The 17,922-nt window shown below is 35.7% G+C and overlaps 2 protein-coding genes and 1 long non-coding RNA gene across 3 annotated transcripts; 1 reads left to right on the forward strand and 2 right to left on the reverse strand.

Annotated features, from left to right (window-relative positions):
* Nucleotides 1-77: 77 nt before the first annotated feature.
* On the reverse strand, nucleotides 78-9,876 carry LOC106172423 (ribosome biogenesis protein NOP53-like). The gene is made up of 12 exons (XM_013553130.2): nucleotides 9,692-9,876; nucleotides 9,207-9,289; nucleotides 8,883-8,970; nucleotides 8,394-8,596; nucleotides 8,058-8,116; nucleotides 3,854-3,949; nucleotides 3,280-3,387; nucleotides 2,837-2,998; nucleotides 2,662-2,717; nucleotides 2,348-2,467; nucleotides 2,127-2,193; nucleotides 78-1,389 (listed from the first exon to the last, which is right to left on the reverse strand). The coding sequence occupies exons 1-12, from the start codon at nucleotides 9,814-9,816 to the stop codon at nucleotides 1,246-1,248; spliced, it is 1,311 nt and encodes a 436-aa protein (XP_013408584.2). The 5' UTR covers nucleotides 9,817-9,876; the 3' UTR covers nucleotides 78-1,245.
* Nucleotides 5,189-7,903, reverse strand: LOC147763475 (uncharacterized). The gene is made up of 2 exons (XR_015333065.1): nucleotides 6,712-7,903; nucleotides 5,189-6,280 (listed from the first exon to the last, which is right to left on the reverse strand). It is a non-coding gene; the product is annotated as an uncharacterized LOC147763475 (long non-coding RNA).
* A 3,864-nt stretch (nucleotides 9,877-13,740) lies between the features above and the next one.
* LOC147763476 (uncharacterized) lies at nucleotides 13,741-17,601 on the forward strand. The gene is made up of 2 exons (XM_087003137.1): nucleotides 13,741-14,525; nucleotides 17,300-17,601. Exons 1-2 carry the CDS (start codon nucleotides 14,063-14,065, stop codon nucleotides 17,599-17,601), a joined length of 765 nt encoding a protein of 254 aa, XP_086859263.1. The 5' UTR covers nucleotides 13,741-14,062.
* The last annotated feature ends 321 nt before the right edge of the window (nucleotides 17,602-17,922 follow it).

Below are 17,922 nucleotides of genomic sequence, written 5' to 3' on the forward strand. Positions count from 1 at the left end.
AAGGTCAACTTGTTGATCTGAATATTAAGTGAGTGCTTGGGCTCAAGGCTATAATTATGAATCAAGTAGTTGCACAGTTATAATTACCATTTAATAGAGCTTTTCCAATATTTTGCAATAAACTCTGCCATATTATTACACATTTCCCTGGCATATTATTTTTTTCTGTTCATTTAATTTCATTTTCTGATTACTTTTGTTTAATTTTTCTCAGGATAAGAAATAACAGTCCAGCCTTAAGGGATTACTTTCATAAACAATTTATCACTGTCAACTGACCTTAAGCAAATACTCATACCTATTATTACTCATTAACAGCAGTAATTTTCATCAGATCGGAAGAATATGACAAAATATTTCTGAACAATCAATATGTGTGAAAGAAATGCAAATTCAAAAATTTGAGTGAATAAAAAAATTAATAAATAAAAAAAAAAAAGTTCCTGGTTATATCAAATGGTATTAATTAAAACGCTTTATATATCTTATGAAAAAAAAAATCCGGCTGATGACACTTAGGTTGTAGTTACTGAAAGCAATAAATAATATCAAACATTTTTGCACAATATTCCATGAAATGAGAGAAACTGTTTATGCATGTCCACATTTTACTTTAATTCCAAGTTATGTATTTCAAATCATAAACAGCATTTTAATTATAGCATACAAGAACTTTAGGAATTGTGACATCCACCAATGAGGTTAAAATGTGTGATGTAATCCTGCCAGAAAATTTAAATGCACATGTACAGAGCATCAGCAAAGAACACTGCCGTCATGGTGACACCTTTCTGCACATCCAAGACATGCTACTTAACAAGCCTAGGGTCACACGACAAATTCATTATTTTCATAGTATTTAGTCGGGTCTCTAGAGTCTACTGATCTAATCTAATAGAGTAACAGGAACCAAATAGCACCACAAAATATTTTCTAAGCAAAGTGACTTCCAACTGGCATACTTGTAGTTAAATCAATTTCTCTTTATGAGATCATTCAAAATTATAAAGAGACACTGTATGAGAAATTTGAACCGTGAACTAATTGTTAATCAATAATGCCGAGACTTATATAGCCAGAAATTCTCCCTGTTGTAGTCTTAAGTAGCTTTACTGCTAAACCCTCAACTGTTCCATTACCTCTACTTGATTATGAATGGCTTTATCAGAGGAATTAGTGAGATTTTTTTCCTTGACATTCTCTCTGTAAAAATTCCTCATATACATTAAAATATTCCAATCATTCTTATGCTTTTATAGCCCTGTGGTCTTTCTTTTCATAAGATTTAGGTTTGTATGTCCATTTAATGTGTTTGGCCCTCTTTCTGGGCTCTATGATGTTTCTTTTCTGGAAGCTTTTGAATCTGTCCTCCAATAAATGTCCTTCTGGCTGGAAAAAAGACAAAAGACAAAAACATCTGTTATGTCACTTGCTACTGATTGAGAAAATTTTTAATCTCACAAGCTGTTACCTCACTTCCTGTGAAGCACATATGGCATATCAAATTGTGCTTGTAACTGAGATATAAAACCTATCATACAGAAATTATGAAAAGAATTCCACATTTAGCAAATCAAGCCATTCTTCAAACCCTGAGTCCCTCTTTCTCTCTCTCCCTTACACACACACAAAGAAAAAACATCTTTCTTAGGGTTACTGACGCACTTAACTTCTTTCAAATTTTCTGATAAACAACTAGCTCAGACTGCTCAAATGAAAAATTGAATAATAGAATTACAGTTAGCTCAACATATTCATGCAGATAGTTTTAGGTTTCTCAGTTGGCTATGTTGAAACAGACTATCCCAATAAAACACACATGCTATCCCACACCTGTATGTGTTATTATGTGTAAATTCTTCACATATGGGTTGTGTCAAGGGGGTTGCATATTGCAAAATGTTTACAGTCTATGAAATGAATCATTGACCAATTTTGGCAGTCAATCAGTAATCATTTACCCAAATTTCTCAACTTAAATAATTATTATTTGCCCAACAAAACATTCCCCAACTTTCTTTTCAGCCAAATTTAATCATCTTAAACCAATGAAAAAATGCACGCTGCTGTAAACCAAACACCTTCAACTGCATGACAAAAATTTAAACTGATAATCTTTCCCCTACCTTTAGGAGTCTAAGTGATCCTTTTAATTCATCACTTAGCTGAAGTTCTAGGTCAGGGGCTTCAAATCTTGGGTAACGTTAAGGAAGGTTATGGAAAAAACCTGTCACTCAAAAAATTACCTGCTGTAAATAAAAACAAGGAAAACATTAATATTGTTAAAAAGGCTTCTAATAATGTTATTGTCTAAAACAAACTATTTTCTTTATCTGATAAAAGATACTTCAGCTTGCCCAGCTTTTTGGGGTTGGCAATGGCTGCTTTCCTTTTTTCAGCTTTCCGGGAAGCTTTTGCTTCACGTTGCTTTACTATCTCATTCACCTCTTTCTTGATAGATTTTAATCTGAAATTGAGAGAAACAGAGATAACATGCCTAGTGATATGATAAAATTGCTCTAATTTTTGGAACCTGTAATTAAATGCACCTGTTATAAAATATTTTTGATAAGCGATCAACATATATTTATTGATTTTTTTAAGTTTCACACATTTTGCATGTGTTTCATATGCTTTAGGGACTGATTTAGAACACTGTACCTGAGACGCTGGCTGTCTTTTATTTTCTTCATTTTTATCTCCTGTAGCTTTTTCTCCTGAAAACAAACGCACATCACAGAAAAAAATGCTTCGATTGAATCTGCAACATTTAAATATCTGTCTACTTCAAAGTATTAGACTTTTAAATCTACTGCTGCCTATTTTTAACTCTTACCTTCTCAAGTTTTAACTTCTCTTTCTTTCTCTGTTTTTCTGTTTTCTTATTTTCCCGCCTTACTGGGGGATTTGTTGTTAAATCATCAGCATCTTCACTGTCACTTCCATCTTCCTCATCGTCCCCATCAAGACCCAAAGACATCTCTTGTATCCAGGATTGCTAAAAATTAAAACACCAGATTGCATGATATTTCATTTGTATCAACTTCTCTCGACATATAAGATTTTGAAGTCTTTTCTTGCCAAGTTTCTTTCAGTTTTCAAGTTTCAGTTTCTTGTTTTCTTTTTTTCAGGTTTCATGGATAAACACCAAACACATTATCAATTTAACAGAATCCCACTGACTGTACATAAAAGTCAGAATGAAGGAGTCTTACTTAACAGGAAACCATCTTGGACTACAGAAAAACATAACTACACCCGAGTGAGGAAAAAAATTACCTCCATCTCATTCCAACTCATCTTTTGCATTGGAGCAAGTCTCTCCTCCAGTCTGCTCTCCTCCTTCAGTTTTTTAATTTCTGCTTCATTTGCTATTTTTAACAGTTCCTGAAGAATAAAGCAATCAATATAACTTGCAGGGTATGGATTTTTTTATCAATCCCTAAGAAATGGCAAATTGATTTTAAAGCAGATATGAAAGAATGTTATGTTATTTTAGTGGGTCTGGCATAGAATTTATGCTTTATGGTGTATAACATCCAACAAAGTCTGGAAAATAAAATAAAAAAGGTATGTTCATTAATCATAATTTCTATCATTTTATCATTTTCTTTTGCTGCAATCAGTTATAAATAAATAAATCTTTACTGCAATGTTAATTTCTGACTGAATTCACATGACTAATGGAGTAACACATTTCATATATCACATCATCAATAACTATATTTTTACAGTTAAAAGTATTATGAAGGCAAACCTGTTGCTTTGTTCCTAAATGAGCACTGTAGTTAAGTCATTTAATTAAACCATTCCATTATCTTGCATTGTTACCTCAATAAAACCCCATACTGACCTGATGATCATCAAAAGCTGGGTTATATGAAGCTCCTGGATGACTAACTTCAATGGCAGGCACCACAGAAGGTTTGGCTCTGAGGCGCTGAGGAGCCTGAAACCCAAAGATACCTTACATCAATCTAAGACATTCTTATTACAAACAATCTTCTGAGCAATTTTTGTTTTCTTTTTTTATGAGGCATAAGGAACGGACTTTTGTTTGATGGTTTGATTTACAGTCAAGTTATTGGGATTTTGGCTTTTTATTGTCCTCATATTTAAGAGCTTGTCCACGAGAGAACCAGCCCAGGGTGGCAAGGTGGGGGTCAGCGGATTTCAACCAAATTTGTTGTATGGAGGCATATTAGGAAGTTATTCATGAGTAAGGAAGGAATCCCAAAAATATCCTTTCTTCAGAGAATTATAGCCTATTATAAGTCATGGCTTATGTAGCCTCTTTGAGACTCCATTTTTACCTTGGAAAAATAATGATATATTTTGTGTAAATTAAACAAAAATGGAGAAAACTAAAAAATATTAGACCTTACAATCATTGAAAACAATCATTTGGCTTGCCACAGATATATGTAGAATTCAGATAAGACCCTGCTTGGGCGAGCCACACCCATTTATAACACCCCTCCCCCCAAAGTCCAATTTTGATACTACCATCTTTAATTGCATATATCTCCATCTTCACAGGGTTTACAGCTATAAAACTGCATGAATATTTTAGGCAGATATGGGTCATTCCAAATCAAGTTTCAAAAGTTACTGCTGTATTAAAACAGGTACTGAAAAATACCTCCAAAGTTGGCCATTTTTAAGGCAAAAAATCGTGGTGGATTCATTCAAGTCTATGTAGACGATAGGTTTGATTAATTTATTAAACCATTTTGCTCTACAATGATGTTACTAAATTAATAGGGCTGGTGAACATGGAAAGTGGGTGTGTACTAATGAATATCAGGTCAGTAGGTCAAGGTCACTGGGCTTCATATTTGTAAATTGCCATATATGGACTTCTTAATTTATATGGACAAAAATTTAGAGGAAATAAATCATAGATTCTGTTACTTTGGATAGGCACTGGCAATTAACTTGAGAGTTTACAAGATAATTTTAATATATATATATTTTTTTAATATCATCAATTTGGTGAATACAAATTAAAATCTTAGTTTAGTAGCGATTTCTTTTTGGTGCAATATTTATCATATAGAGATCAGGATATGCCATAGTATTTATGATAGCAAAGCCAGAACAAATCTGTTTTAATTATCAAGAGTTTTTTTTTAATCATCCACACCACTTTTTGGTGACTATTTATGAGCATACAGTAACTAAAAAATTATTCAATTTAGTTTATTGTTGTCTCAGATGAATAATTACAAATAATAAAAAAAATCACAAAATTATAATATAGCAATACATGCAAAGCAGTGCAACATTAGTTGTGATCATTACAAACTATATCATAATGTAGCAAAACAAGATAATTTTCTATTCAAAAAGCAAAACTAACACAACCGCAAAATATATCCTGGTGTTATGAAACATCTTTGCAGTTTTGTATCAAACATTACAGCTCATAACATCAAAGTTTTTAATACATTCAAAAATAACTGCCGATTTTTTCTTCCTGAATAGTCTGTAACCCTCCTTACTGACATTTCAATCTCATCTTCATGCTCACAAATGCTAGGTTCTGCTGGCCTGTTTCTTGTGCCCTTCTAAACTCCTTCAGTAAAAACTCCTTTACTTTATTTGAATATAGTTTCAAAGGTTTAGATGACTTTAAAGCTCATCCATTGTGTAACTCAGTGAGATATTCAAGAGGGTGGAGTTCTCTCACAGCTGATGTGCTTTAAGTTTTTCTTTAGTCAGATTGTTGGCCCACTAGACTTTAATTTGATCAAAAGCTGTTTTTTTTTTTTTGGCACATTTCATAACTGTGGTCTAAAAAAGGACCTTACAAATACTCTTCAGTCTTAGTAGCAAAAGATTTCAGAGAAAACTTCTCTGGACAAGAAAAAATTTCCCTGTTTGTGATCTTGCTTGGTATAGTCCCAGTTGGCATATTTGCCTCAGAAAAACCCAAATTAACTTTAACATCAGTATCACTCATGTTAAAACTGCTCAAGGAAGGAAGACACCTTTTCTCATGTTGTAGGAATCAAGAAAGCTAAATTGTTGTAATTGGACACTCCAGTCCACGCAGGTTTGGAAGATGTCTGTCTAGCTGGATGTAGAAAATGGCTCCAACTGCAGAAACTAGGGCCTCATGCATCTCCTCAGCATTTGTTATATTGTGGCTTTCATTTACATACATGCCTTTCTACAACAGCCATCATTTCCACACTAGTTTCAGTTTCTGCAAGACTTTGGACTCTTTTGCTGACCATAAGATCACTGTGTGTCAAATAACACTTCTCAAATATGCCTGAAATATAAATATAGCTTACTATAGACACATGAAAACACTTATCTGAAAGTTAATTGATACATTGATGAAAAATAAATTATTATCCCATTTGTCCATGTTTTATAAGTAAGGCATGGTTTCGAATATTAATTATGATGAGCCTAGCAATTTTGCCAAGACCAGCCCTAGCTTCAATCTAATTCCAATTGTTACCCTTAAATTTATTTTACCCAAGTACCATTAAACCTACATAAATACCCACACAAATATACCTTAAAAGATAAAATTATCACAGGTCCTTAGGCTACAATTTCATTATTTGGGGACATTTTTCTTTTTAAAAAAATGGAGCGTTTACCATTAAAAAATTACATCTAGATCATTTTTCTGAGTGAACTTTTTTTCTGGATTTTAGCCTGTATTAAAATACAAACAAACCCGTTTCTTACCTGAACCAAGTGGCATCAGTATATTCAAATGGCTTTTTGTCTACACTGACATCTGCAAGTTAATCCCATGACATATTTCGTTATAGGCTCGTTTTCCCCTGTGTGGATGGTTTCCGGCACAAACCAAGCCCATATCCCAGTGCTGGTCACATGGTGTAACCCATTTATTCTCCCAAAGATACTTGGAAATGTCCAATTACTGTCATCGGATACAAAAGAATTCACACCTGACAAGAATCATTGTGCTTTCGTAACTCACGCTGTTTTGCTTCACGTAAACGCGACGAAGATGACTGTTAATATCTCTGTTGCAATTTTTCAATACACTACATGTTTTTTTATATCTGTAGACAGAGTATAAACCACATTATATACGACTTCGTTGAGGAAGATTTGTAAACAAACAGTCTGCGATTTCCGCCATGTTGGATAATGACGTTGTGTTGTTCTGACGTTAGTACATTAGTTTCACATGGTTTTAAAATGTGTTAGATGCTTGTTTTAACCAGAAAAAAATTAGAATAGGTAAAATGAAAATAAAAAGTTCAACTAACAGTGTTTTAAACCATTCGTTGACTTGAAAGAGATGGCTGAAGTTCAGTGCACCGATATACGTGTTCGGATATATTTACGAAAAATGAAGAAATTAGGTCATGTTCTATCTGTTACAACGGACAAGTTGTAGAACAGCAGTAAGTTTTGATTTCATGTATAAATAGATTAATGAGTTATCTGTTAGTCCTGAACACGCTTTACCCCAAAGACCTGTGAAGATGAAGATATTGTCAAAAATAGAAGGGGGGTGTTCAAAGCATGTGGTTTGTAGGCCTGAGAAAAACGCTTGGTTTGTTACCATGGAAACAAAGAGAGTGGAAAAAGTGTATATCATTTTAATCCCCTATCTTTAGGTTATAATATATCACCAAACTAAATCATTTGGTGACACCTGTATAAACTTTAAGGCCAATCAATATAACCCTGTTTTTCAGAAGAATTTTTGGTTGATAAACCCCCCAAATTGTCACTGGCCATATCTCTGTAAGTAGGGATTTTTTTCAGGAAATATTGCAGCCTCAGATATTGTTCATATAAAGGTTCAAACACACCAAATATGATGTAAATCCGTTCACCCCCACCTTGCCGCATTTTCTACATTTGGTTTGGTTTTCTCGTGGACACACACTTAAGTTCAAATAAGAGTTATAAATAGTACAACTGTGAAAAATTTGTAATAACATGTCTTTTTATGTTTTAAATATTTCAAAAGCAAGGAATGATATTTCCAGGGTTACTGAAAGTAAAAGTCCACATGTCAACATTAGCAACAGGCAAAAGTATCTGCTTACTTTAGGTTTTGTCTTCTTGGTATACTTTTCATGATACTCTGCCACCTCCTTCACAGAGGCTGAAAATGCATAACTTCTGGCATCATTCGCTTTTATTTTTCAAGATATATGAGATAAATAAACCACAAGTAAAAATGCATTACTGCAGGCGAAACTGTAAACATCTTTCAACAGCACTGTAATATTAGTCAGAAGAGCACATTAACTCAGAGATTCGATCATAAAAACCAACTATTAAAAAAACGAAATGCACTGGAAAATCGAAAGATTGGGCAATGGGGAATAATCATGAAATGGGTCAGTATGATAGAAAACAGTGTATTATATTTTGCTTACAGTTGACACTGTCCTCAGCCCAGAGATCGTAGCCTATATTAGGGAGCTTGTTCCTGGTGATCCTTCTTATCTTAGCAACCTCAGCTGCTTTCTCTCTGTGTACTTTGCCCTCTCTTTCTCTTGAATTCAAAATGTTCTGCTCATGCTTAATTCTCCTTCGTTCTGATAACTTCTTGATATTATTGCTTTTGATATTTCTTGGTCTAAAATACAAAATACTTATGAGTAAACAAGAGTCCTATAGATAAACTAAATACTTGAGAAATTTTAGCAAATGGTGGGCAATTTATTCTGTTAGATAATTTGCAAGCATTTTGTTATATTCACCCATTTAGGTTATCAGTCAAAATGTATGAAGCTTAAAAAAAATATGCAAGTATGAGCCTGGAGGAATATGACTTGATGAAGAGGGGGAGTCATAAAATGGCTGCAAGTAGTATTTATGTAACAATAGTAACAAGAAAAGTGTTAAAATGTTTTTAAACTTACATCACAGCTGGTTTAACATCAGTGTTAGCATGTAGGTTACCATGACATCTCAATGGTTTTGGCTCTTTTCTTCTCCTCTTGGGCACATCTGGTAAGACATTACAATGTGACAAAAATGTCTGCCTAGCACAGTGTACATGTGCCCACAAAGTATGGAGCAGCATATATAGACCCCATGCAGAAGATATTATAACAATAAAAATTAATTAACATGTGGGTATATTTGCTGGTTAAAATTTTTTTTAAAAAAATGGAATATATTGAAAAAATAAAAAAATTAAGCTGATAATAGTTTTTTCTTTGCAATAAACCAACAACAATTACCATGCCCCTCAGGATCGGCTTCATCTTCCACAAACTTGTCAACAAAGAAGAGCTGTGCATCTGCCTTTTCAGCCACAAGACCACTGTAATTATATATAGACAAGCAAAATAAGGTAATTACCAGCCATCCTAAATATCAATTAATACTTTTAACTTTTACCTCGTTATAAGCATTTTAAAGACACCCAATATTCCAAAAAGTACCGCAAAATATTTTCGCCTACATTTTGTTACGTGTAATGTAGAGCAAACGTCATTAAATGCCACCTGCACTAGTTGTGGCAATCCAAACCCATTAAAAGACGTACTCTACATCAGCAGCAACATATATCTTATACACTCTTTCTCAGATGCTAATAATACATTTTTTATTCATTATCAATTAAAATTCAACGTTAATTCGTAATATACTTTCTGAACATGTATACTGTTGCTGCTCCTCTAAACGATCAACTCTTACAGCTTATTTCTCCCATTTCTCTTACCCAGTTCTTAACTGAAGACGTTCATCTTCTAAAAATTCTTCTACGTCTTTGATATCCGAATGTTTTCTCCAGTTTTTCTTCTTATTTTTGCTTACACGTTTTCTTTTCCTCGTGGTCGTGTCCATGTTTGATCTACTTTGATACCTCCTAATACAAAAGAGTTTAGAGAACTTCTTGTGTATCTAGTGGGGAATGATAATAATAATAATAATAAGTGATATGCTTGGTAACAAAAGTGTTTGTTCTATATAAAAGTTTTTAGCGAAAAAAGATATAGAAATATATTGGTTTTTCATAACTTATATTTTACCAAAGCAGAATATGCCTATAATGATATATATAATGATTATTTCATGTAGGCCTATTGTACATGTATTTCATTGTGTATCTGATATATCTATAGGCCTACTTGCACACGCAAGGTAGGCCTGTGTGATAGTAATCACTGGATTCATAACACTGTCAAAACGCAACTTGAAACTCCGTAATCCGAGCAAAACCTGGTGCTGAGTGAGAAAAAACAATGAAAAGAATAAACCCTTCTTCTTTTAATTTACTCATCTTTCCATTATCTTTTTTAAGGGTTAGGCCTACATGTGCACTGGAGGAGCGGATCCATGATTATTTGAAGTGGGGGTCCGCGGATGCGAAGCCGACCCTCCCCCTTTGGCGTGGGTTCGGGAGGGCGGGTATTTTAGAGGGCAAACGGTGCCATTTGGTCGGTTTAGAACTATGATTCAGCTTATCAAAATTCTAATTTCAAGAGGAGTTGATTTTTGGATGATGATATGATTTTTTTCTTTTTCAGAAATCGACGGGGGGGGGGGGGGGTAAAGCCCCCCTGACCCCTCCCCCCCCCCCCAAAAAAAAAAAATACGCCACTGTACACTGTATGTAGGGGTTGAGGTGCACATACTAGTAAATGTAGGCCTACTGTACATCAAAAAATGTGTGTACATTGCATACTGGGGTAAATTTAAGCATCAGTTTTTCGAGCTCTTATTTTATCTATAGGTCCTAGTTATACTGTTAAATTTCTTTCGAAATTTGAAATTTTAAACATGTAATAAGGAGAATTGTCTCAACGTGTCTTTTGTAGAAAGAATTGCTCCAAATAGCGCTTCGTTCGTAAAATGGTCAAAGGCAAACAAAGCTAGCCTGGCCATTGCTGATACTCTACTCTGCTCTTTTTTTACATCGATAAATGTTGCTAATTCATAACGCAAAGGTAAAGTGTAAGTAGCTATAATGGCATTAGCGCCCTCGCCGGCAAATTTCCGTAGGTATAATAAAGTGTTACCGAACAAAGGGCCATGTTGACAGTGGTAATGCATGCTGATAACACATCCTGTGTTGTTTGTCTAAGGGAACGTATAGATTTTCACTCTTTTGTTTCTGGGCAAGAAGTACTCGTAATAGTCTTGTTTGAGCATGTTTGGTTTCAAATTTGAACAGATTACATTGAATCTCTCTACAGATGATCGATACAACAAAGTGATGAAATCTTGACTTAAATACGCATGTAATGTGACGTTTCACTGCAGTGTGTTTTTGTCAACTTTTCTAAAATGTTACGGAATAAATGGCTAATTGTTCAGGCTTTTGTATATAAGCGGGATAACGATGGAACACATTGCGACGGTAATTAGATTTTGATGTGAAATACATGTACCCTTCAAACCCCTAACTTAGACCGCATTCCTACAGATTTTATATCGATCTATCCCCGTGGGGAGTCTCGCTAGATAACTGTCAGCTTAGCCGGCTTAAATGTCTGTCCTGCCTACTAAAAGCTGTAAGGGGGTAATTAACTTCCGTGCGCGCTCGGCTGACAGCAATTTAGCATGAACCCCAGGGAGTTAGGTCGACCCAGATGGATTGATCTAAATCTGTGGGAATGCATATTTCTTGTTACTGCATATTTCACTTTTTCTTCTTTCTACTAAGTGTTTTGATGCTTGCGTTGCTCTTGAGTGTAACTGATTTTTATGAGCCACAAAACGTTGTTGACACGTTGTGGCAATGGTGTTTTACAATATCACCCCCTAAAATATCAATCTTTTAAAGGGATAATAACTCTTCGTTTCGGCCAAAAAATGAATTTTCCTAGAGTAAACAACAATTTTCCCATACTTACCAATGGTTAATGAATCCATTTTTACATCCAAAGTTAGTCCCTGGTTTTTTTCTAAAAAGTTTGGTTTTTTGTAGAGATTTTAACAGAGTATAGCTGTCAATGGAGGTCGCGTGGTCTAAAGACAAGCTCAGATATCAGAATAATAGCTATAACTGCCGTTTTTGTGGTAAAACAGAATATATTATATTTCTATGAGTTATTCACAATGTTTTTATTGTGAAATATAGATCTCATACGAAGAGTTATTATCCATTTAATCAAGTGCATTCTCTTTGTGGGGAAACATTTCTATTTTCTAATGCGTTATCTATCAACGCAACTTTTTTTCAATTAAAATCTGACGTATATTTACTGTAACAGATAAACACTGCAGGATCACATTTCCTCTGTTAAGTTTGATCCCCCTTCCCCCCCCCCCCCCAAAAAAAAATAATAATAAAATAAAATAATAATATGGGGGGGGGGGACAAATCAGATTTAGTAAATCTACAGGTGCTCAGGAAGTCAAATGAGTCGAAAGTTCAGGGACAGGGCTTTGAAACAGCCAAAAAAATACGCTTGGTATGATACACATTTTTGTGTTTTTAAACAGGGCTTGGGTGTATAAAAAGACGGAAGATAAGAGTAAAGAAAGTGCTTTCCATTAAATTATATTGATCTTTGTCATGTTGCGTGAAAAACCGGAAAATGTGACGTTTGAGCCATTTAATATGAGCAGTCGCGAAGTCGATCTTTGGTGATCAAAGCTTTTAGAAACCTACCCATACGCTCGTGGAGATCCGTACAGTAGGCCTATATACATTGTTACGTCAACCAACTATCGAATACCCTGTTTATTCTATAAATCAAAAGATGCGTCATTTAGCATCTTATAATATCTAATGGAGAGAAAGCAACAGAAGAGTAAGGACACATGGTTAATTTCGCATTTTTTGGATTAATGAAGTGGCAAAAATGAAACAAAAAAGAAAGGGCTCATCAACGTGCATCCTCAGCGCAGTTTGTTCCGTTCAATCTACATTGAACTCCAGTAACTTGGTCTCAATTGACCAGGTTTTGCTAATAGGTTAAAAGTCTTAACTTTTGTTTTCGCACGATCAATATGGCGCCCCATATGTGTCCAAACATTTTTGCACTTATCAGATAGGCCTATATACGGAATCTTATTCTATCCTGTAGACATGGAGTTCTCTGATTCGTCTACATATTTCCTACGTTTCGCTTTGTTCCAGCTCTACGTCTTCTTTCATGCAGTGGATGAAGGTAAGACCATGTAATGGTTTATGTCATTTCATACACGTATTCATTAAACATCTACATGTATAGCCGCGTACCTGCACAGTGAGTTAAAGGATTCTTAACATTATGTAATTGAAGTCTATATTACCTAGAACCATTTCTCTATTGGATATATTCTATAGTGAAAATTATATCTGACATTGCAGCATGATAATGTTGCAAATATTCGTACTGTGTACTTGGTTCGTATTAGCCACTGTCATTTTGTAAATATTCAGATATAAACTCTTTCTCACTTGTACTACTTTTAGAATCGAAGCGGACTTGTTATTAATCATTTACAGTTTTCTATACATGTACATGCCACTCGTGTCCCCGGTTAGTGCGTTTATTTGGAGTAATCTGTCCCAGAATTAGGGGTACATGTTTCCGTTTTGCATATCGTATATTGAGATACTTAAATTAAGATTCTTTAATCTGTGAACACCTTCCTCTCATCTTAGATCTTTTTCATATCGTGTGTTCACTTATCTGTATCGAAACACATTATAAACTGGTCGTAACTAGCTCGGGGTTCCGTTTAGGTGATTGTTACTTAACAGCCGGGGTAGTGCGTTTTCAATCTTCTCAATGCGTTTCGATACAGATAATAATGTGAAAATTAAGGGCCTTTTCTTTGATAGTTTCTTTGTAGTTTGCTATGTTGATTCCCTTCTGATTTCTGTAGACTTGTTTTGAAGATTTCTTAATTGGTATAAATGAACATTTGACCAGAAAGATGCTTGTATGTATTCACAGTGAGGGGAGAGGTGCCGATCCCGATTGCAGTTTGGCCTTTGGAGCAAGGATTTTGCGGAGCGGATATTAGCGGCAATGGCCACCACCTTCAGCTAAACTCAGTGGAATTTAAGAACTCGGTTTTACATTCAGTATTTTCGGACAACTCTGTCGCGACAGTGACAATACCCGGGCCATTCGATGGCTTTACGATTATTATGAGCATTGAACCTTTAGCTTTGCCTTCTGAACATCTTGGTATTTTGTGTGCGGATATGAGTGCATTTGTGGTTTGTGTCTATCAAAAGAACGGGGAGATTAGAGGCAAAGTTATTGGCACCAACGATTTTGAATCGACGAACCAAATCTTGACTGCTGGCACTGAGGTGAAACTAGTCCTTTCATTTGAAAAAGAATCCAAAAGGCGAATTGACGTCTTTTTGGGAGATAGTTTAATTGAAAGACTAACGTATGGTAGTGGTAGATTGGACTGGGAAAGTATCCAAAGTGTTAACCTCAGTTTTGGCAAGAGAGGCTCTTTACTTGCAATGAGCAGTTACGTGGGTTCCGTTCACTTTTATGCAAAGGAACTAAGCGGGAATGACATTTCTAGCGCCTTATCTGCCTACTGGAATAACCAAGGCGCCCTTATCCTGGGGGATTGGACCGCCTTCCTTAACGGTAAGTTTCTACAGGGTGAATAAAAATATTTAAAATCTGTTGTAAATGCAAATAGGCACCCCTTACTATGACATAACAGACAAAACCCTGGTGTGTATATATACAGACTTGACATTTAATATGGAATATTTCAGTTTCGAAGGTATACCTAGGTAAAAATACGTTCTTTTTTAAAAAAACTCCGATTTCATATAAGATTTGTGAATGTAAAAGTATGCAGTCATGTGTGTCACTACCAATTAACTGACTTTCATGCATGTTGCGCTGCTACACTATGTAATTTGCAGTGATTTAATTGGGTAGTGTTCCTTTGGGCTGATCAAAGCTTGGCTTAGGCAAAGCTTGGTTCTGTCAAAAAAGTATCCATATTTCGGCAACTACTGAATAGAAAAATTTGAAATTTTGCATGCAAGCGGTCAGTTTTGCAGTGCGTAAAATGAGTCAAGAAGTGCATTACAAATTTGTTAATCTAAGGCAGAATGGCGCGAAAAAGACAGACATCACCAGACAGATCATAGCGCCTACGGAACGGTCCCCACAGTTTTATAGAGTAATGCCCAGACTGATGTACCTACACAGAGGTCACCCCCAATGTATCAAAATTTTACCTACAGGGTACAGGACCCACTGTCTTTCGGGATACGCTGCTGCAACTAAACAAAAAACACTTAGTCCGTTCAGAACGAGGGGTAAATTGCCACTAAAATGCGTTTTTCAAAACCCTTAGCGAACACCAAACTGGTTTTAGCAGGTAAGAACACCTAATGACCTCCGAGGTACCCACTGTATACAGCAAAACATCGTCGTCTGTTTCTCTAATGAATTGGGGGCCATGAACGATTCTGGGTAGAACACTGAAACTGCGTGGCTTTCTTTATTGAGGTCAGATTTCACCTGTACCGCCCAATTAATCAAAACAGAGTTTACAGATATCCAGAAGAGGCCTACGACGAAGCATATGCCGGGTCTAAAGTGACAAGGGTGATTGACAGCGTCAGTAATTGGAGTAGATTCCACATTGGTGCCAAAACACCAATGGTAGTCATCGACGAAAACCTGAACCAGATCAAATAAAGGGATAATCTCGGAACCACTTGACTATCATTTGATAGGGGGCACCTTAGGAACAATTCTAGGTTGCACGATGAGGTTGCAGGTTCACACAGAGCACTTTTAATAGCAGATAACTTACAGAACCAAGGGAATGAGCAGCTACCCTGGTCATCAAAATCGCCTCATTTGAACCACATAGACAATATTTCGGTAGACCATTACTCACCAATCAACTGCCTACATGTCCTACAACAAAACTGGACCAGATTGGACAATTTCAGACCGATGCCTAGAATGCTATTCCAGATTGAACTCTAAAAACCTACCCTCAAGAAATGCCTTGCCGCTTGAGAGCGCTGGCAACAGCCACGAAGAGGCCAGGCGTAACAACGACCATTACTGTGACTAGCAACTGACATGATGGTATTTTGTGGAGCGTATTAGCCTTTTACAGACGATAATTTGGAAACTATGGAGATCCAAAATATCTCTTTTAATGGGAGTCGTATGACATAGAATAGACAATGTGTTTTTGTTTGTGTCTCTGGCGAATTCCATTAATGAACTGATGTCACAATGACATCAAATAGATAATTTGAAGTTATTAAAACACGATTTTAATCCTTATTTTCATTTATCAGTCAGCAATATAGGAAAAAACTGATAAAAAATTATTTCGAAAAAAATATTCCATATTAAATGTCAAGTCTGTATATAAACACTGATTTATTCTTTGCGTAGATGCTCTCGGGTTGCAGAAATTAACCTAGGTGGAAATATTCTTTACGAACATTAAAAACGACAGCTTTGATTGGTGCTTGTAAGAGACTATAAAATGCTTTAACTTCAGTATATTAATTAATCATTAGTTTTTATTATTATTATTTTATTAAAATTGTGACTCTAACGCCGATACATTTTTTTTTATTTTGCAATTGTTGCACCATCTTTACCATCTAGACCTACTTACATGTACCGGGTACCAGTGTATGACATGTTAATGCATGTCATACACTTAATTAAATCCCCTGCTTCTGGTAGTTTTGAAATAAAAGAGCTCAAATGTTGCTGTGCTAAACCTTCGTCTCTGTGTTCATAAGCTTAAAGCTCACCAGCGATATGTTCAGCAATTTCAAAGAGGTAGTGGGATTCTAGGAACCTCTTATTGTCTCGAACCTTCTCAATTTCGTTTTTTTTTTTTTTTTTAGATCATGCATAGGTAGGAAAACTATTTGTGTAGTTATCAAAATTAAAGTTCCTTCTCAGGATGCGACCTGTCATTGCGTGTCTGGTGGACTGTTTGTCCCTTCCTTTTAGAAGTTAATTTGTTAAATTTGAACAAAATCCACTTTAAGCACCAACGAAGCTACAAGTTCAGTTTAAATCAAATGCTGTATTTATCTGAAATGAGCTATTGTTTGCATCGTAAGAAATACAAAAAGTGTTCTCTCGACAGTTTTTGTGATTTCAAATATTTTAAAGACTTATTGATAAAGTTTTGGTGGTGATGAGATGCAAACACATTTTGAAAGACTGGGGATATTTTGTAATCATAAAAAGCAGAAAATAGTACATAAAATATACCAAAATTGAGACCTTAAAACTATCGTCTCTACTTTATTCTTCGCTGATTCCTTTATAATCGGATCAAAATGCTACCCCTTTTAACCTTTAATCTATGTAAAAATTTACATATACATATTTTGCCCTCGTTTCCTAAGACTCTCAGACCAACTGCAAGGCTGATCTAGAAGGTGCTGCTTACCATGGTGACATGGCAGTGACATTGACCGGAACACCGTGCCAGTCATGGGACAGCAACACGCCCCACAGCCACACGTATCACGCCTCTAGTATGTTTCCTGACAATACCATTGGAGAGGCGGGGAACTACTGCCGCAACCCTCTCCAGTATGGCCAGCATGGACAGTATGGTCCCTGGTGTTATACAACGAACGTAAACTCTCGGTGGGAATGGTGTGCTATCCCCGTGTGCCAATATCAGACCACCACTGGTGAGTAGAGCTGTATACATCTATATACATCTCTCTCTCTCTCTCTCTCTCTCTCTCTCTCTCTCTCTTGGACCCCGGGGTAACTTGGCCCCCCCCCCATCAAGTCTCTTTAATGAAGTTACTTTAAGATTCTAAATTATTTCATTTGGACTCACTACCGACGCTTTCTTAGCACTGTTGGATACGGTCACTTTACAAAATGATGTGATCGATTCTTTTACCCCATAGTTACTTTGTCATAAATTGATGGGGGGCCAACTTACCCCGGGGTCCAACTAGCCCCGGTCTCCCCTATATACCACTGTATCCGCCAGCGTCGTATTCGTCGT

Source organism: Lingula anatina, chromosome 2 (genome assembly GCF_051362555.1).
Source record: "Lingula anatina isolate TDL-2025a chromosome 2, LinAna3.0, whole genome shotgun sequence".
Taxonomy (NCBI): Eukaryota; Metazoa; Brachiopoda; class Lingulata; order Lingulida; family Lingulidae; genus Lingula; species Lingula anatina.